This window comes from Hyperolius riggenbachi, chromosome 4, assembly GCF_040937935.1.
Source record: "Hyperolius riggenbachi isolate aHypRig1 chromosome 4, aHypRig1.pri, whole genome shotgun sequence".
NCBI classification, from domain to species: Eukaryota; Metazoa; Chordata; class Amphibia; order Anura; family Hyperoliidae; genus Hyperolius; species Hyperolius riggenbachi.
The window spans coordinates 58,480,297-58,501,755 of NC_090649.1; the positions used below are offsets into that span (position 1 = coordinate 58,480,297).

At 46.9% G+C, this 21,459-nt stretch overlaps 1 protein-coding gene across 2 annotated transcripts in view; it reads left to right on the forward strand.

Moving 5' to 3' along the window:
* The window catches only part of PTK2B (protein tyrosine kinase 2 beta), a 286,197-nt gene that overhangs the window by 195,315 nt on the left and 69,423 nt on the right, over positions 1-21,459 (forward strand). For both annotated transcript variants that reach the window (XM_068280093.1, XM_068280094.1), the window contains exons 12-14: positions 7,589-7,628; positions 18,884-18,930; positions 19,036-19,086. In XM_068280093.1, coding sequence (XP_068136194.1) covers positions 7,589-7,628; positions 18,884-18,930; positions 19,036-19,086 — 138 coding nt within the window. The remainder of the gene's footprint in view (positions 1-7,588; positions 7,629-18,883; positions 18,931-19,035; positions 19,087-21,459) is intronic.

Here is a 21,459-nt window from a genome sequence, read left to right on the forward strand (position 1 = left end):
ACTGACACTCTGTGTACACCGCTCAGCCAGACTATATACCATTGTTTACTGCCACTCTGATTCTGCTGGGAACAGTAGTACACCGCTCGCTCAGCCAGACTATATAGCATTGTGTTTACTGCCACTCTGTGTACACCGCTCAGCCAGACTATATACCATTGTTTACTGACACTCTGTGTACACCGCTCAGCCAGACTATATACCATTGTTTACTGAAACTCTGTGTACACCGCTCAGCCAGACTATATACCATTGTTTACTGCCACTCTGATTCTGCTGGGAACAGTAGTACACCGCTCGCTCAGCCAGACTATATACCATTGTTTACTGACACTATATAGCAGACTATATAGCATTGTGTGTACACCGCTCAGCCAGACTATATACCATTGTTTACTGACACTCTGTGTACACCGCTCAGCCAGACTATATACCATTGTTTACTGCCACTCTGATTCTGCTGGGAACAGTAGTACACCGCTCGCTCAGCCAGACTATATACCATTGTTTACTGACACTCTGTGTACACCGCTCAGCCAGACTATATACCATTGTTTACTGCCACTCTGATTCTGCTGGGAACAGTAGTACACCGCTCGCTCAGCCAGACTATATACCATTGTTTACTGACACTCTGTGTACACCGCTCAGCCAGACTATATACCATTGTTTACTGCCACTCTGATTCTGCTGGGAACAGTAGTACACCGCTCGCTCAGCCAGACTATATACCATTGTTTACTGACACTATATAGCAGACTATATAGCATTGTGTGTACACCGCTCAGCCAGACTATATACCATTGTTTACTGACACTCTGTGTACACCGCTCAGCCAGACTATATACCATTGTTTACTGCCACTCTGATTCTGCTGGGAACAGTAGTACACCGCTCGCTCAGCCAGACTATATACCATTGTTTACTGACACTCTGTGTACACCGCTCAGCCAGACTATATACCATTGTTTACTGCCACTCTGATTCTGCTGGGAACAGTAGTACACCGCTCGCTCAGCCAGACTATATACCATTGTTTACTGACACTCTGTGTACACCGCTCAGCCAGACTATATACCATTGTTTACTGCCACTCTGATTCTGCTGGGAACAGTAGTACACCGCTCGCTCAGCCAGACTATATACCATTGTTTACTGACACTATATAGCAGACTATATAGCATTGTGTGTACACCGCTCAGCCAGACTATATACCATTGTTTACTGCCACTCTGATTCTGCTGGGAACAGTAGTACACCGCTCGCTCAGCCAGACTATATAGCATTGTGTTTACTGCCACTCTGTGTACACCGCTCAGCCAGACTATATACCATTGTTTACTGACACTCTGTGTACACCGCTCAGCCAGACTATATACCATTGTTTACTGAAACTCTGTGTACACCGCTCAGCCAGACTATATACCATTGTTTACTGCCACTCTGATTCTGCTGGGAACAGTAGTACACCGCTCGCTCAGCCAGACTATATACCATTGTTTACTGACACTATATAGCAGACTATATAGCATTGTGTGTACACCGCTCAGCCAGACTATATACCATTGTTTACTGACACTCTGTGTACACCGCTCAGCCAGACTATATACCATTGTTTACTGCCACTCTGATTCTGCTGGGAACAGTAGTACACCGCTCGCTCAGCCAGACTATATACCATTGTTTACTGACACTCTGTGTACACCGCTCAGCCAGACTATATACCATTGTTTACTGCCACTCTGATTCTGCTGGGAACAGTAGTACACCGCTCGCTCAGCCAGACTATATACCATTGTTTACTGACACTCTGTGTACACCGCTCAGCCAGACTATATACCATTGTTTACTGCCACTCTGATTCTGCTGGGAACAGTAGTACACCGCTCGCTCAGCCAGACTATATACCATTGTTTACTGACACTCTGTGTACACCGCTCAGCCAGACTATATACCATTGTTTACTGCCACTCTGATTCTGCTGGGAACAGTAGTACACCGCTCGCTCAGCCAGACTATATAGCATTGTGTTTACTGCCACTCTGTGTACACCGCTCAGCCAGACTATATACCATTGTTTACTGCCACTCTGATTCTGCTGGGAACAGTAGTACACCGCTCGCTCAGCCAGACTATATACCATTGTTTACTGACACTATATAGCAGACTATATAGCATTGTGTGTACACCGCTCAGCCAGACTATATACCATTGTTTACTGACACTCTGTGTACACCGCTCAGCCAGACTATATACCATTGTTTACTGCCACTCTGATTCTGCTGGGAACAGTAGTACACCGCTCGCTCAGCCAGACTATATACCATTGTTTACTGACACTCTGTGTACACCGCTCAGCCAGACTATATACCATTGTTTACTGCCACTCTGATTCTGCTGGGAACAGTAGTACACCGCTCGCTCAGCCAGACTATATACCATTGTTTACTGACACTCTGTGTACACCGCTCAGCCAGACTATATACCATTGTTTACTGCCACTCTGATTCTGCTGGGAACAGTAGTACACCGCTCGCTCAGCCAGACTATATACCATTGTTTACTGACACTCTGTGTACACCGCTCAGCCAGACTATATACCATTGTTTACTGCCACTCTGATTCTGCTGGGAACAGTAGTACACCGCTCGCTCAGCCAGACTATATAGCATTGTGTTTACTGCCACTCTGTGTACACCGCTCAGCCACACTATATAGCATTGCGTACTCTGCCAGTCAGTGTGTATATTGCTGGGATCAGTAATACTCCACTCACCGTCAACCACTATATGAGCTCAACATGAGTTCCCCAGAGACCTCCGCTGTGAGCAGCACTCCCAACAACAGCAACAGCCAACGCCCCACGCAAGCTATAACATCCACCCCAGCAGCCAGTGGTCAGCAGCAGCCCTCCCCGGAGGAGAACGTTGTGTCCATCAGTCCGTCGCCAGAGCGATTAATGAGGGCTGCCATTGAGGAGATGATGGGGCCTGATGTGGAGGAGGAGGTCTGGCTCAGGCCAGCATCCCAAGTTAATGTTGAGGACGATGAGGGGTCTGTGTCTGGGGATGTTGGGGTGGCAGAGGTGGTGGGTGGGTCAGACTCAGGAGAAGAGTTGTATGATGAGGATGATGATCGGGACCATCTGTATGTGCCTCAGAGTCCGACCCCGGAAAACATGTTGTATCGTGTGTTTAGGTACTAAAATCTGCGTTCCCTCCCAGTAGTGTTGGGCGAACAGTGTTTGCCACTGTTCGGGTTCTGCAGAACATCACCCTGTTCGGGGTGACTATATAGCAGACTATATAGCATTGTGTTTAATGCCACTCTGTGTACACGGCTCAGCCACACTATATAGCATTGTGTTTACTTCCACTCTGTGTCTGCTGGGAACAGTAGTACACCGCTCACCCGCCACTGTATAGCATTGTGCTCTGTGTCACTGCTGACAATAGTGGTACACCGCTCACCCACCACTGTATAGCATTTCTGTACTGCCACTGTACTGCTGCCAGTCAGCGTGTACTTTAAGGATAAGTGAAATGAGGAAGAAATCCGGTGAAAGAGGGAGGGGCAAGGGAAGAGGTGTTTCCCCTGACGGTTCACGTACAGGCCACAGGGGAGCACCCAAGAAAACCCACTCAATACTGCCCATGTTGTCCAGGACAACAACCCTCACAGATCCAAAAGAACAGGACCAGATAATTACTTGGATGACCTCTCAAGCGTCCAGCAGTGGGTTAAGCAGCACCAGCACATCACGCACGAGGTCCGAGTCCTCAGCCAGTTAAAGTCTGGGCTTTCTTTGAAGACTGCACTGAGGATGTTACCATGGCGATTTGCAAGGTGTGCAAGACCCGCCTGAGCAGGGGGAAAAGTATTAACAACCTCTCCACCACCAGCATGAGCCGCCACATTCTATCCAAACATCCCACTCTGTGGGCAAACGCGGCAGGACAGGGTACCACCAGCAACACTGCCTCCCTTGGGTTCACCAGACTCACCACCAGACCCGCCTCAGCAGCAGCAGTAGCCCAGCCATTGCGTGGTTCACAACATTCACAAACATCAGACGATGCTGACACTGTCACTTTCCGGACTAGTGCTCTTGAGGTCTCCCAGTGTTCATCAAACACAACAACCAACAGCCCTTCGGTGTGCAGCGCTACGGTTGAGTTGTCTGTCTCTGAGATGTTTGAGCACAAGAGGAAATTGCCAGCAAATGACCCCCGGGCCGTGGCAGTAACAGCCAGCCAGCATAGCCAAGCTTCTGGCCTGCGAAATGCTGCCATATCGAGTGGTGGAGACAAACAGCTTCAAGGGCATGATGTCAGTGGCCATCCCACGTTACGTTGTTCCCAGCCGCTACCACTTTGCGCGCTCTGCAGTGCCTGAGTTGCATGAGCACGTGGTCAGCTAAATAACCCGAAGCTTGAAGAATGCCGTTGCCTGCAAGGTTCACCTCACCACTGACACCTGGACGAGTGCGTTCGGCCAGGGTCGATACATCTCCCTTACCGCGCACTGGGTGAACCTTGTGGAGCCTGGCAGCGATTCCTCACCTGCTACGGCGCGGGTGTTGCCCACGCCGCAAACAGCTGGATAACAACAGCAGCACCTACCTCTCTGACTCCTTCTCCTCCAACGCATCTCAAAGCTGTACCTCATCCGGAAATGCTAACCCAGCACCAGCAGCAGTAGGATCGTGGAAGCAGTGCAGCACAGCTGTTGGCATGCGTCAGCAAGCGTTGCTGAAGCTGATCTGCCTTGGGGATAAGCAGCACACAGGGGAGGAAATTTGGAGGGGAATAAAGGAACAGACGGATTTGTGGCTGGCACCGCTGGACCTGAAACCGGGCATGAAGCTAGACACCTGGCACGAACTGGCAATGTACGCAATAGAGGTGCTGGCTTGCCCGGCAGCCAGCGTTATGTCGGAACGCTGTTTCAGTGCTGCCGGAGGCATCATCACAGATCGGCGTATCCGCCTCTCCACAGAAAATGCAGACCGTCTGACTCAAATTAAAATGAATCAATCCTGGATTGGAAACGACTACGCAACACTCCTGGACCCCAACCAAGTAACATGACCGATGAACATCTGGGATGGTTTAGCGTTTCCGGTCCCTGTTTATTGAACCTCTCATCTGTATTACATTTATGACTGCATGGCGGCAAAAAGCATTGCTGCTATATCCGCACGCTTTTTGTCCTCATGCAAGGCCTGGGTTGTTGTGTCTCACAAAGCGTGGCCTTCTCCTCCTGCGCCTCCTCCTGTTCCATCACGTGTGCTGCTGCTGCTGCTGCTGCTGCTGGGTTACCGTTGCCGCGTGGTCCCTGTTTATGGAACCTCTTATCTTTATTACATTTATGACTACATGGCGGTACAAAGCATGCTATCCGCACGCTTTTTGTCCTCATGCAAGGCCTGGGTTGTTGTGTCTCACAAAGCGTGGCCTTCTCCTCCTGCGCCTCCTCCTGTTCCATCACGTGTGCTGCTGCTGCTGCTGCTGCTGGGTTAGCGTTGCCGCGTGGTCCCTGTTTATTGAACCTCTTATCTTTATTACATTTATGACTACATGGCGGTACAAAGCATGCTATCCGCACGCTTTTTGTCCTCATGCAAGGCCTGGGTTGTTGTGTCTCACAAAGCGTGGCCTTCTCCTCCTGCGCCTCCTCCTGTTCCATCACGTGTGCTGCTGCTGCTGCTGCTGCTGCTGGGTTACCGTTGCCGGTCCCTGTTTATGGAACCTCTTATCTTTATTACATTTATGACTACATGGCGGTACAAAGCATGCTATCCGCACGCTTTTTGTCCTCATGCAAGGCCTGGGTTGTTGTGTCTCACAAAGCGTGGCCTTCTCCTCCTGCGCCTCCTCCTGTTCCATCACGTGTGCTGCTGCTGCTGCTGCTGCTGGGTTAGCGTTGCCGCGTGGTCCCTGTTTATTGAACCTCTTATCTTTATTACATTTATGACTACATGGCGGTACAAAGCATGCTCTCCGCACGCTTTTTGTCCTCATGCAAGGCCTGGGTTGTTGTGTCTCACAAAGCGTGGCCTTCTCCTCCTGCGCCTCCTCCTGTTCCATCACGTGTGCTGCTGCTGGGTTAGCGTTGCCGCGTGGTCCCTGTTTATTGAACCACTTATCTTTATTACATTTATGACTGCATGGTGGTACAAAGCATGCTATCCGCACGCTTCTTGTCCTCATGCAAGGCCTGGGTTGTTGTGTCTCAAAGCGTGGCCTTCTCCTCCTGCGCCACCCTCCTCCTGTTCCATCACGTGTGCTGCTGCTGGGTTAGCATTACCGGTCCCTTTTCCTGGAACCTCTTATATGTATTACATTTATGACTGCATGCCGACAAAAAGCATGTTACCTGTGCAAAGAAAACAGACATTTCCCGCATTTAAAAGACAGTTTTCCCTTTGAAACTTTAAAATCGATTTTCTCAAAAACTATAAGCTCTTTTTGCTAAATTTTTTTTTCCTCTTGTACCCACTCCCAAGGTGCACATACCCTGTAAATTTGGGGTATGTAGCATGTAAGGAGGCTTTACAAAGCACAAAAGTTCGGGTCCCCATTGACTTCCATTATGTTCGGAGTTCGGGTCGAACACCCGAACATCGCGGACATGTTCGGCCTGTTCGGCCCGAACCCGAACATCTAGATGTTCGCCCAACACTACCCTTGGTGCAGCACTAGCTTTCCAGTTTGAATCCCTACCACGGGGGACTTCAGAAGTCTTCGGGAGCCGAGTCCTCTGAAGACAGGTGGCTCCATACTGCGTAAGTGCATGAGAGAGGGCTATCGCGCATGTGCAGTATGAAGGGGCCTGACTTACAAAGCATCCCTTTGGTGGCGGAGACAGCAACATTTGACCAAATTGGTCAAATAATGCTAGGGGGGAACCTGCACTGTAAAGGGCACCAGAAGAGAAGCAGGAAGGCTCATTAGGACCCAGAGCCTTCCCTCTCCTTAGGAAAGTATCTGGCTTTTTTTTTTTATTTTGATTCCCAAAAACTTGAGCAACTGTGGTATCCCATGATGCATCACTCCCGAGTATACAAATCATCTCTTTATTTATTCCCCTAAAGCCAGGCACACATCCAGAACTGCTGGTGTATAGTGAGCCTATCGCTTATACATTTTACAGAGCCACATAAGTAGTGATAAAGTTATTGCTGATTAAATAGGAGCATAGCTAAAACATCAAAACTGCTCTGGTCCATAAAAGGAAAACAGGCCTGGGTGCAAAGTCATCAAAACCAAATGAATTGCCTCCTCAGTACAATGCCTGACGCCCATTTCACAGCCTACAAGCTGCTGCCTTACACAGAGGCCACTTTTTTCCACCATAGTACCGTGCTGCAATACACACAGTTCTATAAGGTTTTCATATCAATCCAGTACAATATATCCAATATTTTCAGATTAACATGAACACATCACGTGTCAGGTTTCCAGACTAGAGTTGTGTCCTCTCTCCCATTAGTGTGTATCCCGCTGCTGAATGACACGAATAACACAATAACGTATATAAGCATGTAAACTGATGCAATGTTATTATTTGCGTTTCTTCGCTGCAGAGAACCAGAAGAGGATCAGCCTGCCGCGGATTCCCACTGAGTAAGTGCAGCTTCCTTCATACACTCCATTACTGGCACAACCAAGTTATCAGAACACTGTTTCATTAAAGGACACCCGAGGTGACATGTGACATGATGAGATAGACCTGGGTATGTACAGTGCCTAGCACACAAATAACTATGCTGTGTTCCTCTTTTTATTTTCTCTGCCTGAAAGAGTTAAACGTAAAGGTATGTAAGTGTCAGTTCCTGTCTGAGTCAGGACTGGGCCAGACTACAGTGAGACCTTAAAGCCAGTGGTTACCTATTTAAAAACCAAAAAGTCTAATACTCACCTAATGAGAGGGAAGGCTCGGTCCTAATGAGCCTTCCCTCTCCTCTCCCGGTGCCCTCGGTGCTGCGCTGGCTCCCCCGTTCGCGTCCACCGCCGCAGTCATAGAGGGCGCTCGCGCATACGTAGTATGGAGCGGCCCGTCTTCGGGAGCCCGAGTGCTCTCGAAGGCTTCTGAAAGCTCCCTTCGGCTGCGGAAGTGGCAGTATTTGACCGAACTGGTCGAATACTGTCACGGGGGATCCTGCGCAGGACCGGGCATCGGGAGAGGAGAGGGAAGGCTCATTAGGACTTTTTTTTTTTTTTTTTTTAAATAGGTAAACATTCACTTTAACTGGTAAGAAATTGCGACTATAAAACATTTTCCTAGTAGAAAATGGCTTCTGAGAACAGAAAAAAGGTAAAAAGGGTCAATAGTTCATAGAGTTTAGTGCTGGCATACTTCAATGAATTAAGCAAAAACAATAAAACAGTAAAAACTTAACTAGTAAAATTAATTAATTAATTAGTAAAAACTAAATATAAAACAAAATTGTGGGATTTTTGAAAAAGTCATTTTTAGGAGAAGGAGGAGAAATACAATTGTTTATTTCATTCGTTTATTTTCACCTCGGGTGTCCTTTAATAGTGACCTAATTGTTTTGTCACAGTAGACCACATAGAGGACACGCTTTAAAATAGGTGTGAGTCACAGGGCTGTTAGAGCGAGATTCAAATGTCTGCTAAACTAAAGGTGGCCACACACACACCATACAATTTTTTTAAATATCTGTTCAATTCAAGAATTGCAATCAATTTTTCTTACTGATTGTATTTTCTGATTTCTAAAATCTGACCAATGTACCACACAAATATGTTCAATTTTTACTCAATTATGATAAAAATGATTGGAAACTCTGAGAAAATCGCTTGGGTGTATATATTAATAAATTGGCAATCTACCACACACCATTCAATTTTCATAAAAATTGATCAGAAAAATGCACCATTCACAACTGAATTTTATTGCATAAAACCAGGAAATCCGATCTGATTTCTTGCTTGAGTAAAAAAAAAGCGTTCGATTTTTTAGTAAATCTGATCTTCTTTATCGAATTGCCGTAAAATCAGATCATTTTATTAATCCATAAGCATGTTAGGCTTGTACCTAAAGGTACCCACACATCTAGCGATTTTGGTGGCTGATCATCTCTGACTGAATCTGATCAGAGAGAGATCTCTTGGCAACCGCAGGCCAATTTAGCATATAATCTGCCTCGTAAGGGCCCTTTTACACTTAATCAGTTGCTCTCAGTTAAAACGGAAAGAAAACTGATTTCCAAAGTAATGCCCATGTTTTCCTATGGCACCTTTCACACTTAAAGCGACTCTGTAACAAAATTGACAGCCTTACTTCTTCTATCCTATAAGTTCCTATACCTGTTCTAATGTGCTCTGGCTTACTGCAGCAGTGGCTGTATTATCTCTGTTATATAACCTAATCGTCTTTCCTCTGTCGGGCTCAGGCACTCAGGCTGGAATGTGCAGCTCTGCTTGTGATAGGATTGAAGCTATACACACCCTCTCCAGGCCCCCTGAAAGCTCTGTATGACTCACACACTGAGCTACTCTCAGCCTATCACATGCTATGTCTTTTGTTTGTAAACACTGCCTAAAACTGTTAATTACAAGCCAGGATTGCAGCAGGGAGTGGCAGAAACAGCACAGAGGGGCCCAAGAGAACATAATGAATAGAATGGTATGCTTTTTGTTGTAAGAATTTTAGAGTACAGATTCTCTTTAACGCGTTTTAACTGAAATCTTCTCCCCAATGCACTGCTATGGAAAAATGCGTACCAATGCGCACTAACGCATACTAACGCATACTAACGCACACCAACTGATTAAGTGTACCCCATCGCCCCTGGGTGCATCCCTCCAAATGCACATGTACCTACTTTACCTGTCCAGTGTCTGCTGCTGTGTGCGTGTCTGCGCTGGCAGCCCCGTGGGGCGCTAATCTAGAAGAGAAGTTAGGACACAGTGGCGGACAAACGGACAAGGGCGTATATTTCAACTACTGTCTTCCAAAACCTGTTAATTTATTTGCACAGAAATGCAATTTTGCGTTTCATACCTCTTTTTGCCACATTTCAGTAAAAGTATGGTAGAACTTTACAGGGGACCCGAGGTGAGAGGGATATGGAGGCTGTTTATTTCTTTTTAAAGGGACCCTGTCCCTGAGCAGTTACTTCATTTAATAGATTACACTTACCTAGGGCTTCCCTTTGCCCACCGTAGGCGGCGAGGTCCCCCGGCGTCCTCCTGGCTCCTCTCCGTGTGCCTCCGCCGGCCACCGTTACCGGCGACACCCGGGCCTGGTGTCGGGCCAGCTTTTCCTGGTTCCTGACACATGGTGTCATCACGCTGGCCGCCGTGATGACGCGAAGCGGCCTGCGTGATGACACCATATGTCAGGAACCAGGAAGAGGCACACGGAGAGGAGCCAGGAGGACACCAGGGGACCTCGCCACCTACGGTGGGCTGGAGGAAGCCCTAGGTAAGTGTAATCTATTAAATCACATCACTGCTCAGGGTCCCTTTAAATAATGAACATTGCCTGGCTGTCCTGCTGATCTTCTGCTTATACTTTAAAGGAGAACTGAAGGGAGAGGTACATGGAGGCTGTCATATTTATTTCCTTTTAAACAATACCAGTTGCCTGGCAGTCCTGCTGATCTATTTGGCTGCAGTAGTGTCTGAATCACACCAGAAACAAGCATGCAGCTAATCTAGTCAGATCTGACAATTAATGTCAGAAACACCTCATCTGCTGCATGCTTGTTCAGGGGCTATGTCAGAAGCCGGGTGCTCACATGGCAGAAACGCTTGCAGAGCGGGAAACACTGCGTTTTATGCAGCAATGTTAGTCTATGGGACGCAGAAGGACCAGCGTTGCACTTGTGATTTACAGTAAGCGCTCTGCAGTTGCTGCTGGTAGTGGTGCATAATATGCAGGCTGGCTGCCAAAAGGCACATAATGAAAGTCTATGGTGACGCATATGCATTGCGTTTTCCATGTCTTTTATGCAGTGTTTTTAATTAAAAAGTAAAGATCTCTGACATGTTTCCGCTTCCTGTTGTCTTCCTAATGATTTGCATAAATGTAAATTAAAAAACACATAGAAAATGCTTGCGTTTTCTATTAGCGAACCGCAAACGCGTACAAACGCACGCAAACGCATCAAAAACGTGATACAAAAACGCAAACGTACCAGCGGAAACTGCAGGATTTTAACGCTATGCTATGTGTGCACCTAGCCTGAAAGTATTAGAGGCAGAGGATCAGCAGTACAGCCAGGCATCTGGTATTGCTTAACTTCTTGCCGACCGCTCCACGCCAATTGGCGTGACCACGGCAGCAGACCCAGGACCGCACCACGCCGATTGGCGTGAACGGCCTTCTATGGGGCTAGCAGGAGAGTGTGCTCTCTGCTTGGAAGGCAGAGTCTCCCAGCGACGATCGCCGCTCGGAGACTGTTAGACGGCGACACGTCTGTCTAATAACTATGTACAGCGCTGCGATCCAAGGCAGCACTGTTCCAGGGACAGCCGTGTGACACAGCTTTCCCCTCTGTTGTGCAGGAAGTGATTGGCTGCAGTGGCCCAATTTAAGAGCACTAAATGGTTTAAAGAGGCGCCCTGGTGGTATATAAAAGCGTTTAAAGGGGAGCTGGAGAGGTATATGGAGGCTGCCATGTTTATTTCCTTTTAAGCAATACCAGTTGCCTGGCAGCCCTGCTGATCCTCTTCCTCTAATACTATTAGCCATAGCCCCTGAACAAGCATGCAGCAGATCAGGTGTTTCAGACTTTAAAGTCAGATCTGACAAGACTAGCTGCATGCTTGTTTCTGGTGTTATTCAGATACTACTGCAGAGAAATAGACCAGCAGGGCTGCCAGGCAACTGGTATTGATTAAAAGGAAATAAATATGGCAGCCTCCGTATACCTCTTACTTCAGTTGCCCTTTAAAAGCAGTTTTAAAACCGAGAAAGGTTTGAGGTTGCTTACCTCAAGGACGACAAATCTTTGTAGGGACAAAAGATTTTATTGGTAGCACAGGCAACACGTTTCACGGGTCTGAGTGGTATATAAAAGCGTTTAAAAGCAGTTTTAAACCTGAGAAAGGTTTGAGGTTGCTTACCTCTTCAGAGGCTCCCTTAGCTTGCTATTTCAATTGGCCTGGCACTGCTATTGACCTGAGGAAGCGGGCTCAGACCCGTGAAACGCGTTGCCTGTGCTACCAATAAAATCTTTTGTCCCTACAAAGATTTTTCGTCCTTGAGGTAAGCAACCTCAAACCTTTCTCGGTTTTAAAACTGCTTTTAAACGCTTTTATATACCACCAGGGCGCCTCTTTAAACCATTTAGTGCATCCCTAACCCCCATACGATACCCGTGTGAGGGGTGGAGGCAGAACATATGTGGTTTACACCACGGTGGACATCTGCCTCCCTTCTTTTTTCCAAAGAGAGCGACCGCATCCAGGTCCTTAGTGACCTCCCCGAGTGGAGTCGGGTTAATTGTCTCCACCTGCTTCCTGTGGTCGGTTGCCCCCCTGCAAACCACTCTTGTGAGTAGATTCTTATCTTCTACATGTTTTTTGTTTCCTGTGTCTTTTCCCCAGAAAGTGTCCTGACACCAATCATCCACTACTGGTCTTTAGGAGGGTTTAACACGGCGGTCCTCAAGTGGTTAAAAGGAAACAAATATGGCAGCCTCCATATCCCTCTCACTTCAGTTGTCCTCACCGGCGTACCTACCGGGGATGCGACCCCCTCAGCCGCAGGGGGGCCCGGGGCTGCTCTGGGACCCGCTCACTGTGCGTGGGGGGAGCGCTGCTCTGGACCCCCCAGCAAGGTGCTCAACTGGCCGCAGCGTCTAATAGACGCTGCGGCAGTTCAGTCCCCGCAGCCCCGCTCCAGCAGCCTGCATATTCCCCTGGCAGGCAGAGCAGGGCTACGGCAAGATGGCCTTCGAAGCCCTGTACTGGAGACTATTTGTGTCTCCAGTACAGGGCTTTGGCAGCCATCTTGCCGTAGCCCTGCACAGTGCCTGTCAGCGCGGGAGATGTGCTGCAGTGCACAGGAGGATCGTCGCTGGAGGAGCTGCGCACCAGAGGCCAGGACAGACTCCTGACAGGTAAGTGAATTGTTATTTTACAGGGGCATTTTTTTTCTGGTGTCTGCTGCCCACATTACGATATTCTGGTGACTGACTGCTGCCCACATTAGGATTTTCTGGTGTCTGCTGCCCACATTAGGATTTTCTGGTGACTGCTGCCCACATTACGATTTTCTGGTGTCTGCTGCCCACATTACGATTTTCTGGTGTCTTCTGCCCACATTAGGATTTTCTGGTGTCTGCTGCCCACATTGCGATTTTCTGGTGTCTGCTGCCCACATTACGATTTTCTGGTGTCTGCTGCCCACATTACGATATTCTGGTGACTGACTGCCCACATTGCGATTTTCTGGTGTCTGCTGCCCACATTGCGATTTTCTGGTGACTGCTGCCCACATTGCGATTTTCTGGTGACTGCTGCCCACATTATGATCTTCTGGTGACTGACTGCCCACATTGCGATTTTCTGGTGACTGCTGCCCACATTGCGATTTTCGTGTGACTGCTGCCCACATTGCGATTTTCTGGTGACTGCTGCCCACATTGCGATTTTCTGGTGACTGCTGCCCACATTACGATCTTCTGGTGACTGACTGCCCACATTGCGATTTTCTGGTGACTGCTGCCCACATTGCGATTTTCTGGTGACTGCTGCCCACATTGCGATTTTCTGGTGACTGCTGCCCACATTGCGATTTTCTGGTGTCTGCTGCCCACATTACGATCTTCTGGTGACTGACTGCCCACATTGCGATTTTCTGGTGACTGCTGCCCACATTGCGATTTTCTGGTGTCTGCTGCCCACATTAGGATTTTCTGGTGTCTGCTGCCCACATTGCGATTTTCTGGTGACTGCTGCCCACATTACGATCTTCTGGTGACTGTCTGCCCACATTGCGATTTTCTGGTGACTGCTGCCCACATTGCGATTTTCTGGTGACTGCTGCCCACATTGCGATTTTCTGGTGACTGCTGCCCACATTGCGATTTTCTGGTGACTGCTGCCCACATTACGATCTTCTGGTGACTGACTGCCCACATTGCAATTTTCTGGTGACTGCTGCCCACATTGCGATTTTCTGGTGACTGCTGCCCACATTGCGATTTTCTGGTGACTGCTGCCCATATTGCGATTTTCTGGTGACTGCTGCCCACATTGCGATTTTCTGGTGTCTGCTGCCCACATTACGATCTTCTGGTGACTGACTGCCCACATTGCGATTTTCTGGTGACTGCTGCCCACATTGCGATTTTCTGGTGACTGCTGCCCACATTGCGATTTTCTGGTGACTGCTGCCCACATTAGGATTTTCTGGTGACTGCTGCCCACATTAGGATTTTCTGGTGTCTGCTGCCCACATTACGATATTCTGGTGACTGACTGCTGCCCACATTAGGATTTTCTGGTGACTGCTGCCCACATTACGATATTCTGGTGACTGCTGCCCACATTACGATATTCTGGTGACTGCTGCCCACATTAGGATTTTCTGGTGACTGCTGCCCACATTGCGATTTTCTGGTGACTGCTGCCCACATGGCGATTTTCTGGTGAACTCTGCCCACATTACGATTTTCTGGCCCACATTACGATTTTCTGGTGAACACTGCCCACGTTACGATTGTCTGGTGAATGCTGTCCACGTTACGATTTTCTGGTGAACGCTGCCCACATTACGATTTTCTGGCCCACATTACGATTTTCTGGTGAACACTGCCCACGTTACGATTGTCTGCTGAATGCTTTCCACGTTACTTTTTTCTGGTGAACTCTGTCCACATTACGATTTTCTGGCCCACATTACGATATTCTGGTGAACGCAGTGCCCACATTACGATTGTCTGGTGAATGCTGTCCACGTTACAATTCTCTGGTGACTGCTGCCCACGTTACAATCTTCTGGTGACTGCTGCCCACGTTACAATTTTCTGGTGACTGCTGCCCACGTTACAATTTTCTGGTAACTGCTGCCTACATTACGATTTTCTGGTGAACTCTGCCCACATTACGATTTTCTGGCCCACATTCCGATTGTCTGGTAAAATGCTGCCCACTTTACAATTAATCTACAGTGAAACGCTGCCCCATTACGATTATTTGGCACCTATGGGGGGGGGGCCCATCCAAATATTCGCAGGGGGGCCCAGTGATTTCTAGTTACGCCCCTGGTTGTCCTTTAAGCCATAGACCCTGAACAAGCATGCAGATCAGAGGTCTATGACAAATCTGACAAGATTAGCTGCATGTTTGTTTCAGGTGTGTGATTTAGACCCTAACTGGTATTGTTTAAAAGGAAATAAATAAATATAGTAGTGGCTTCCATAGGTCTCACGCCTTGAGTTCCTTTTAAATCTCAGTAATTTTTTTTTTTTTTTATTTTTTTTTACACAATACTTGGTAGAACTTTTGGAGAGAGTTTAAGCGTATTCACACTTGTTGTTCTCAGTAGCGCAGGCCACTAGTCTACAAAAAAACCATTACTCAATGTCCAATCATATCTGCAGCTCCCCAGCTAACATCTTTTGACATATGACAGGTTTAGGCCTAAATCTGCATTTTATTTGATTTATCCACTTTGACTTGATGATGTAGTTTTACAGGACATCCTGTAGATGGCACTGTAGCGCTAAACTACAAAAATTCTATTTCAATCGTTTAAAATGCAGAACTTCAGGCTATCCATAGACGCACGGCGCTTCTCAACGGAGTCATGGACAATTCCATGGTTGCACGGAGTTTCGCGTATAAAAAAGGGCAAGTTCATGAATATACATGCAATTGTGCGAAATAATGTCAGAACAGTGCTTCTAGGTACAGGGAAATACATGTGCCTTGCATACAATCCACTATCTTTGCATACAATCCACTGACTATCTTAAGGAACTTTATTAAACTTGAAGTAGCAGTGACAATGTGAAAACAACAGAAGGCAGCTCCTCATTGCAGTTGTTCAGGAAGTGGGTAATTATTATTATGATTTATAAAGTGCCAACATATTCTGTGGCGTTATATAGAGTAGTACATTTCAGATACAAAGGGTGAGAGAACCCTGCCCTTGTGAGCTAACACATAAAGAAATAGTAAGGAAACAAGATGGGATAATTTACAATATGCATACCTAGAGGCAGTGTGTTCTTTAGGTCAGTGTTTCTCAACATTTTGTTGGTATGCACCCCTTTTAAAACCCTGTACTCACCAAGTACCCCCTAGCATAGTAAACATTATCACAAGTACCCCTTGACAAATACATATTTAATCATAGTACATGATAATTGATTCTAAACAATTTCCAAGCATTTACTATTGCTTTTAGTTAGCTAAAATACTAATTTGGTGTTGTTTAAATAATATTTATCATTTTCTAAAACTCTAACTTGTTATTCTTGGTTAAAGAGGAACTGTAACGACAAAACGGCCCCTGGGGGGTACTCACCTCGGGTGGGGGAAGCCTCCGGATCCTAATGAGGCTTCCCACGCCGTCCTGCGTCCCTCGGGGGTCTCGCTGTAGCCCTCCGTACAGCCGTGACGCAATATTTACCTTCCTGGCTCCTGCGCAGGCGCTCTGATGCCTCTCGGCGCCGAAGTAGGCGGAAATACCCGATCGCCGTCGGGTCTGCTCTACTGCGCAGGCGCAAGTTTCCGGCGCCTGCGCAGTAGAGCGGACCCGACGGAGATCGGGTATTTCCGTCTATTTCCGTGCCGAAAGTCGCCACAGCGCCCCCGCTGGAGCCAGCAAAGGTAAATATTGAACTGACAGTCGGCACAGTCGCCGGCTGTTCGGAGGGCTGCAGCGAGACCCCCGTGGGACAGAGGACGGCGTGGGAAGCCTCATTAGGATTCGGAGGCTTCCCCCACCCGAGGTGAGTACCCCCCGGGGGAGGTTTTTGTTGTTACAGAGTCTCTTTAAGTATATCAAGCCTGAGTACCTCCTGGAACCATCAGAAGTACCCCCTGGGGTACGCGTACCACACGTTGAGAACCTAGGCTTTAGGTTATATTTAGTATTTGGTAAGGAGTACAACTTGGCCAGAGGCTGAAGGGGAATGGCCTAAATTAGAGCGTATGCTTGTTGAAAAAAATGAGCTTTGAGGGAGCACTTAAAGATTTTAAAGGTTGGAGAGTAACGGATGTGTTTTGGGAAGAGATTTCAGAGGAGGGGTGAAGGATGTGAGAAATCTTGTACATGTAAATGCAAAGAGGAGATTTTAGAGGACAAAGGAAGGTCATGTGTAAATCTGAGATTGTGATTGGGTTGGTATCTGGAAACTAGCGAGATGTACAGGGGAGAGAAACTGTGGAGAACTTTGTAGGTTAGGGTTGAGTTTGAAATCAGGGGCGTAACAATAGACCCTGCAAGAGATGCAGCCGCAGAGGGCCAGAAGCTGCAGGGGCCCCATCCTGAGAGGTTGACAACTAAGAGCAAGGAGAGAAAAAACATTCTGCTCTCTGCACAATTGTTCTAATGACTGCATCTGCTCAGCCACTGATAAGGAATCCTACAGAGTTTTGCAGATAAAGAATTGTAGATTTGTTATGGCAGGAGGGGGCCCTATCCAAAGTCTCGCAGGGGGGCCCAGTAATTTCTAGTTACACCCCTGTTTGAAATGGATCCTCTAGTTAATTGGTAGCCAATAAAGAGCTTGACAAAGAGGGGCAGCAGAGGAAGAGCAAGAAGAACGATGAATACGGTAAGTCCATCAGCCCAGTTCAGTACTGATTGCAGGGGTGCCAGTCTGTTAGTTGGTAGTTCACAAAGTAGAATGTTACAATAGTCCATACAAGTGTACCTGTGCTATATGTGGTCATACCTATATGTGGTCGCACCTCTTCACGTACTGCCTGAGTTGATGAGGCCAATCAGTGTCTGGAGCCAGGTTTGGTGAGCAGGGCCGGCGCTACCATAGAGGCAAAGGAGGCAGCTGCCCCAGGGCCCCAGAGCTTGTAGGGGCCCCCAGTGGCTACAAGAGGAAAAAAAAATTCAAATCGACCTTATAGTTCCTGAGAAAATCGATTTTAAAGTTTCAAAGGAAAAAAAAAAACATTTCAAAACCAGCCGGTTAATAGCAAATGCACCTTAAATTCTAGAAACCCTAAATTTGCAGGATATGTTAAAGAGATCATTGGGAATAAGAGGAAAGAACACTTTTTCAAAAAGACCTTTTAGTTTTTGAGAAAATCGATTTTAAAGTTTCAAAGGAAAAAAGTATACTTTTAAATGCGGTAAATGTCACTTTTAGTAACAAACCTAACGGTAGTGTAATTTTACATGCATCAAACGAAAGAGCAATAAATTTCCTGACGGGGTTTCCAGGGGGTCCATACGCAGCCACAGCGCTTTGGCCAGGGATCGCTATACAGCCGCAATATGGCTGTATGAAGATCCCTGGCATTTTTTCCTATTTTCCCCCCAATTTTTTTTTTTTTTTAGTGTGGGAATTTTTTTTTTAAATTATGTGGGGTCCTCCCTCCTGAAACTTTTTAACCACTTGTCCCCCATGCAGGCTGGGGTAGCCAGAATGTGGATTTTCAACCGATTGGGGCTTCAAACCCTGACTATACCAGCTGCAAAAAAGGTCCCTTAATGCCAATTTTTGCTCCGGGGTATCTGTTGGGGGGGCCCCCCAGGTTTATTTTGCCCTGGGGCCCCATTGTTGCTTAAACCGGCCCTGTTGGTGAGTATACTTTGACGTGGTGTACCTATACTCTCATCTGCTTGCTTGTTGAGAAATCACTGTATTCGCATGTCGTTGTATAGCCGCACTGTCTTAGATAACGCAGAATTGTGTATTGCTGTGCAGGGATGTTCCGGAGAGGAGGTCCAGGCTGGAGCAAGGAGGAAGTTTCGGTGAGTTATCTTGAAGACAGGTCAGCTTTTGTAGCGTCCCCGCCTGTGACAGGCAGACACCTCTGTGTGCTCAGCTGGTGATAAGTGTAATCCGTCTTCTTACAGAGTCTGACATCTACGCAGAGATACCGGAGGAGATGGAGCACAAGTCTTCAGGTGAGTACCGGTTATCTCGCGCAGTCACCTGACATCACAAATACTGGTTATCTCGCGCAGTCACCTGACATCACAAGCGGAACCGTACGCCCGCTAGATTACTTTCTGGCTGTACAGCGACCGATTTATAGAGCTGGTCTCTAGTCAGACTGAATAGCAAAAAAAGTGTGTGTATATATATATATATATATATATATATATATATATATATATATATTAACTAAGCATCCACTTTAAAATAACTGTAAATTGTGTTTTGTCAGTTTTCAGTTATTGAGCGTTTACCAGTTTGTAAACTGATATTCTGCACAATTAAAGAGGCCCTGTAGTGGCATTTAGAAGACTGCAGTAAATTATTCAGGATACCCACTTTTACGGCAAACATCCTGGTTTCAGCATTAGGGATCAGGGCCGGGCCGAGGAATAGGCTGGAGAGGCTCCAGCCTCAGGGCTCAGTGTAGGAGGGGGCGCAGAATTCATTCAGCTGTCATTCCTAATTGTGTTTGAAGCAGAAATAAATAAGAAAAGGGGATACATGGCAGTGACTGCAATCCAGATAACTAGATATTAAGGTGTTGGGGAGGTTGTGGGCCCTGTGGCGCCTCTTAGTCTAATAGCAATCAGTGTGTGATGGCTGGGGTGGCAGGGATGGAGGGGCGCACTTTGGTGTCTCAGCCTTGGGTGCTGGAGGACCTTGCCCCGGCTCTGTTAGGGACACTTCCTATATCTATAGCATATATTGCTGCATAGTGTTATGTAGCCCCGCCTTCCCAGTGATGTCACAGCCCAGGCTATTTAGCTATGCAGAATTCTCCTCTCATAGCATTCTGGGAGACTGGGTATTCTTTCTACTGACTTCAGAACACACAGTTAAAGGACCACTATTGCGAAAAAATGTAAAATGTAAAATTTATGTAAACACATACAAATAAGAAGTACATTTCTTCAAGAGTAAAATGAGCTTAAAAATACGTAGGTAGCAGAAATCTAACAGAACCGACAGGATTTGGGCTAGTCCATCTCTTCATGGGGGATTTTCAGCATGGCCTTTATTCTACTGTATATAAAGATATTCCCTGAAAAGGATTTATACAAAGATGCTGGCCGCCTCCCTGCTGGCTTCACACTTTTTTAGCAGTTGGGACGGAATAACCGCCATTCACTAAGTGTTTTTGAAAACTCTGAGAGTCCCCCATGAGAAGATGGGCTGCTCCAATACATGTCAGTTCCGTCAGATTTATACTACCTACTGTAAGTGACAGCAACATAAGAGAAAAGTAATGTATGGCTCATTTTACCCTGCAAGAAATGTACTTCTTATTTGAAAGTGTTTTCATGTACCGTATATACTCGCATATAAGCCGACCCGCATATAAGCCGACCCCCCAACTTTTACCTGAAAAACCAGGGGAAAATGATTGACCCCCATATAAGCCGGGGGTAGGAAATGCTGGCCGCCTTATTCCCCTAGTTTGTCCCAGTATAGCTAGTAAAGTGCCCAGTATGGGTAGGTAGTGCCCCAGTATAGCTAGTATAGTGCCCCAGTATAGCTAGTATAGTGCTCCAGTATAGCTAGTATAGTGTCCCAGTATAGCTAGTATAGTGTCCCAGTATAGCTAGTATAGTGCCCAGTATAGCTAGTATAGTGCTCAGTATAGCTAGTATAGTGCTCAGTATAGCTTGTAAAGTGCCCCAGTTTAGCTAGTATAGTGCTCAGTATAGATAGTATAGTGCTCAGTATAGCTAGTAAAGTGCCCCAGTTTAGCTAGTATAGTGCTAAGTATAGATAGTATAGTGCCCCAGTTTAGCTAGTATGGTGCTCAGTATAGATAGTATAGTGCCCCAGTTTAGCTAGTATGGTGCTCAGTATAGATAGTATAGTGCCCCAGTTTAGCTAGTATAGTGCTCAGTATAGATAGTATAGTGCCCCAGTTTAGCTAGTATGGTGCTCAGTATAGATAGTATAGTGCCCCAGTTTAGCTAGTATGGTGCTCAGTATAGATAGTATAGTGCCCCAGTTTAGCTAGTATGGTGCTCAGTATAGATAGTATAGTGCCCCAGTTTAGCTAGTATGGTGCTCAGTATAGATAGTATAGTGCCCCAGTTTAGCTAGTATGGTGCTCAGTATAGATAGTATAGTGCCCTAGTTTAGCTAGTATGGTGCTCAGTATAGATAGTATAGTGCCCCAGTTTAGCTAGTATAGCGCTCAGTATAGATAGTATAGTGCCCCAGTTTAGCTAGTATAGTGCTCAGTATAGCGCTCAGTATAGCTAGTAAAGTGCCCAGTGTAGGTAGTATAGTCTGGTCCGTGGGTCCCCTCCGCTGGTCCCCCGCTCCCCCCACCCCCACCGCCGCTGCTATTACCTGCCCGC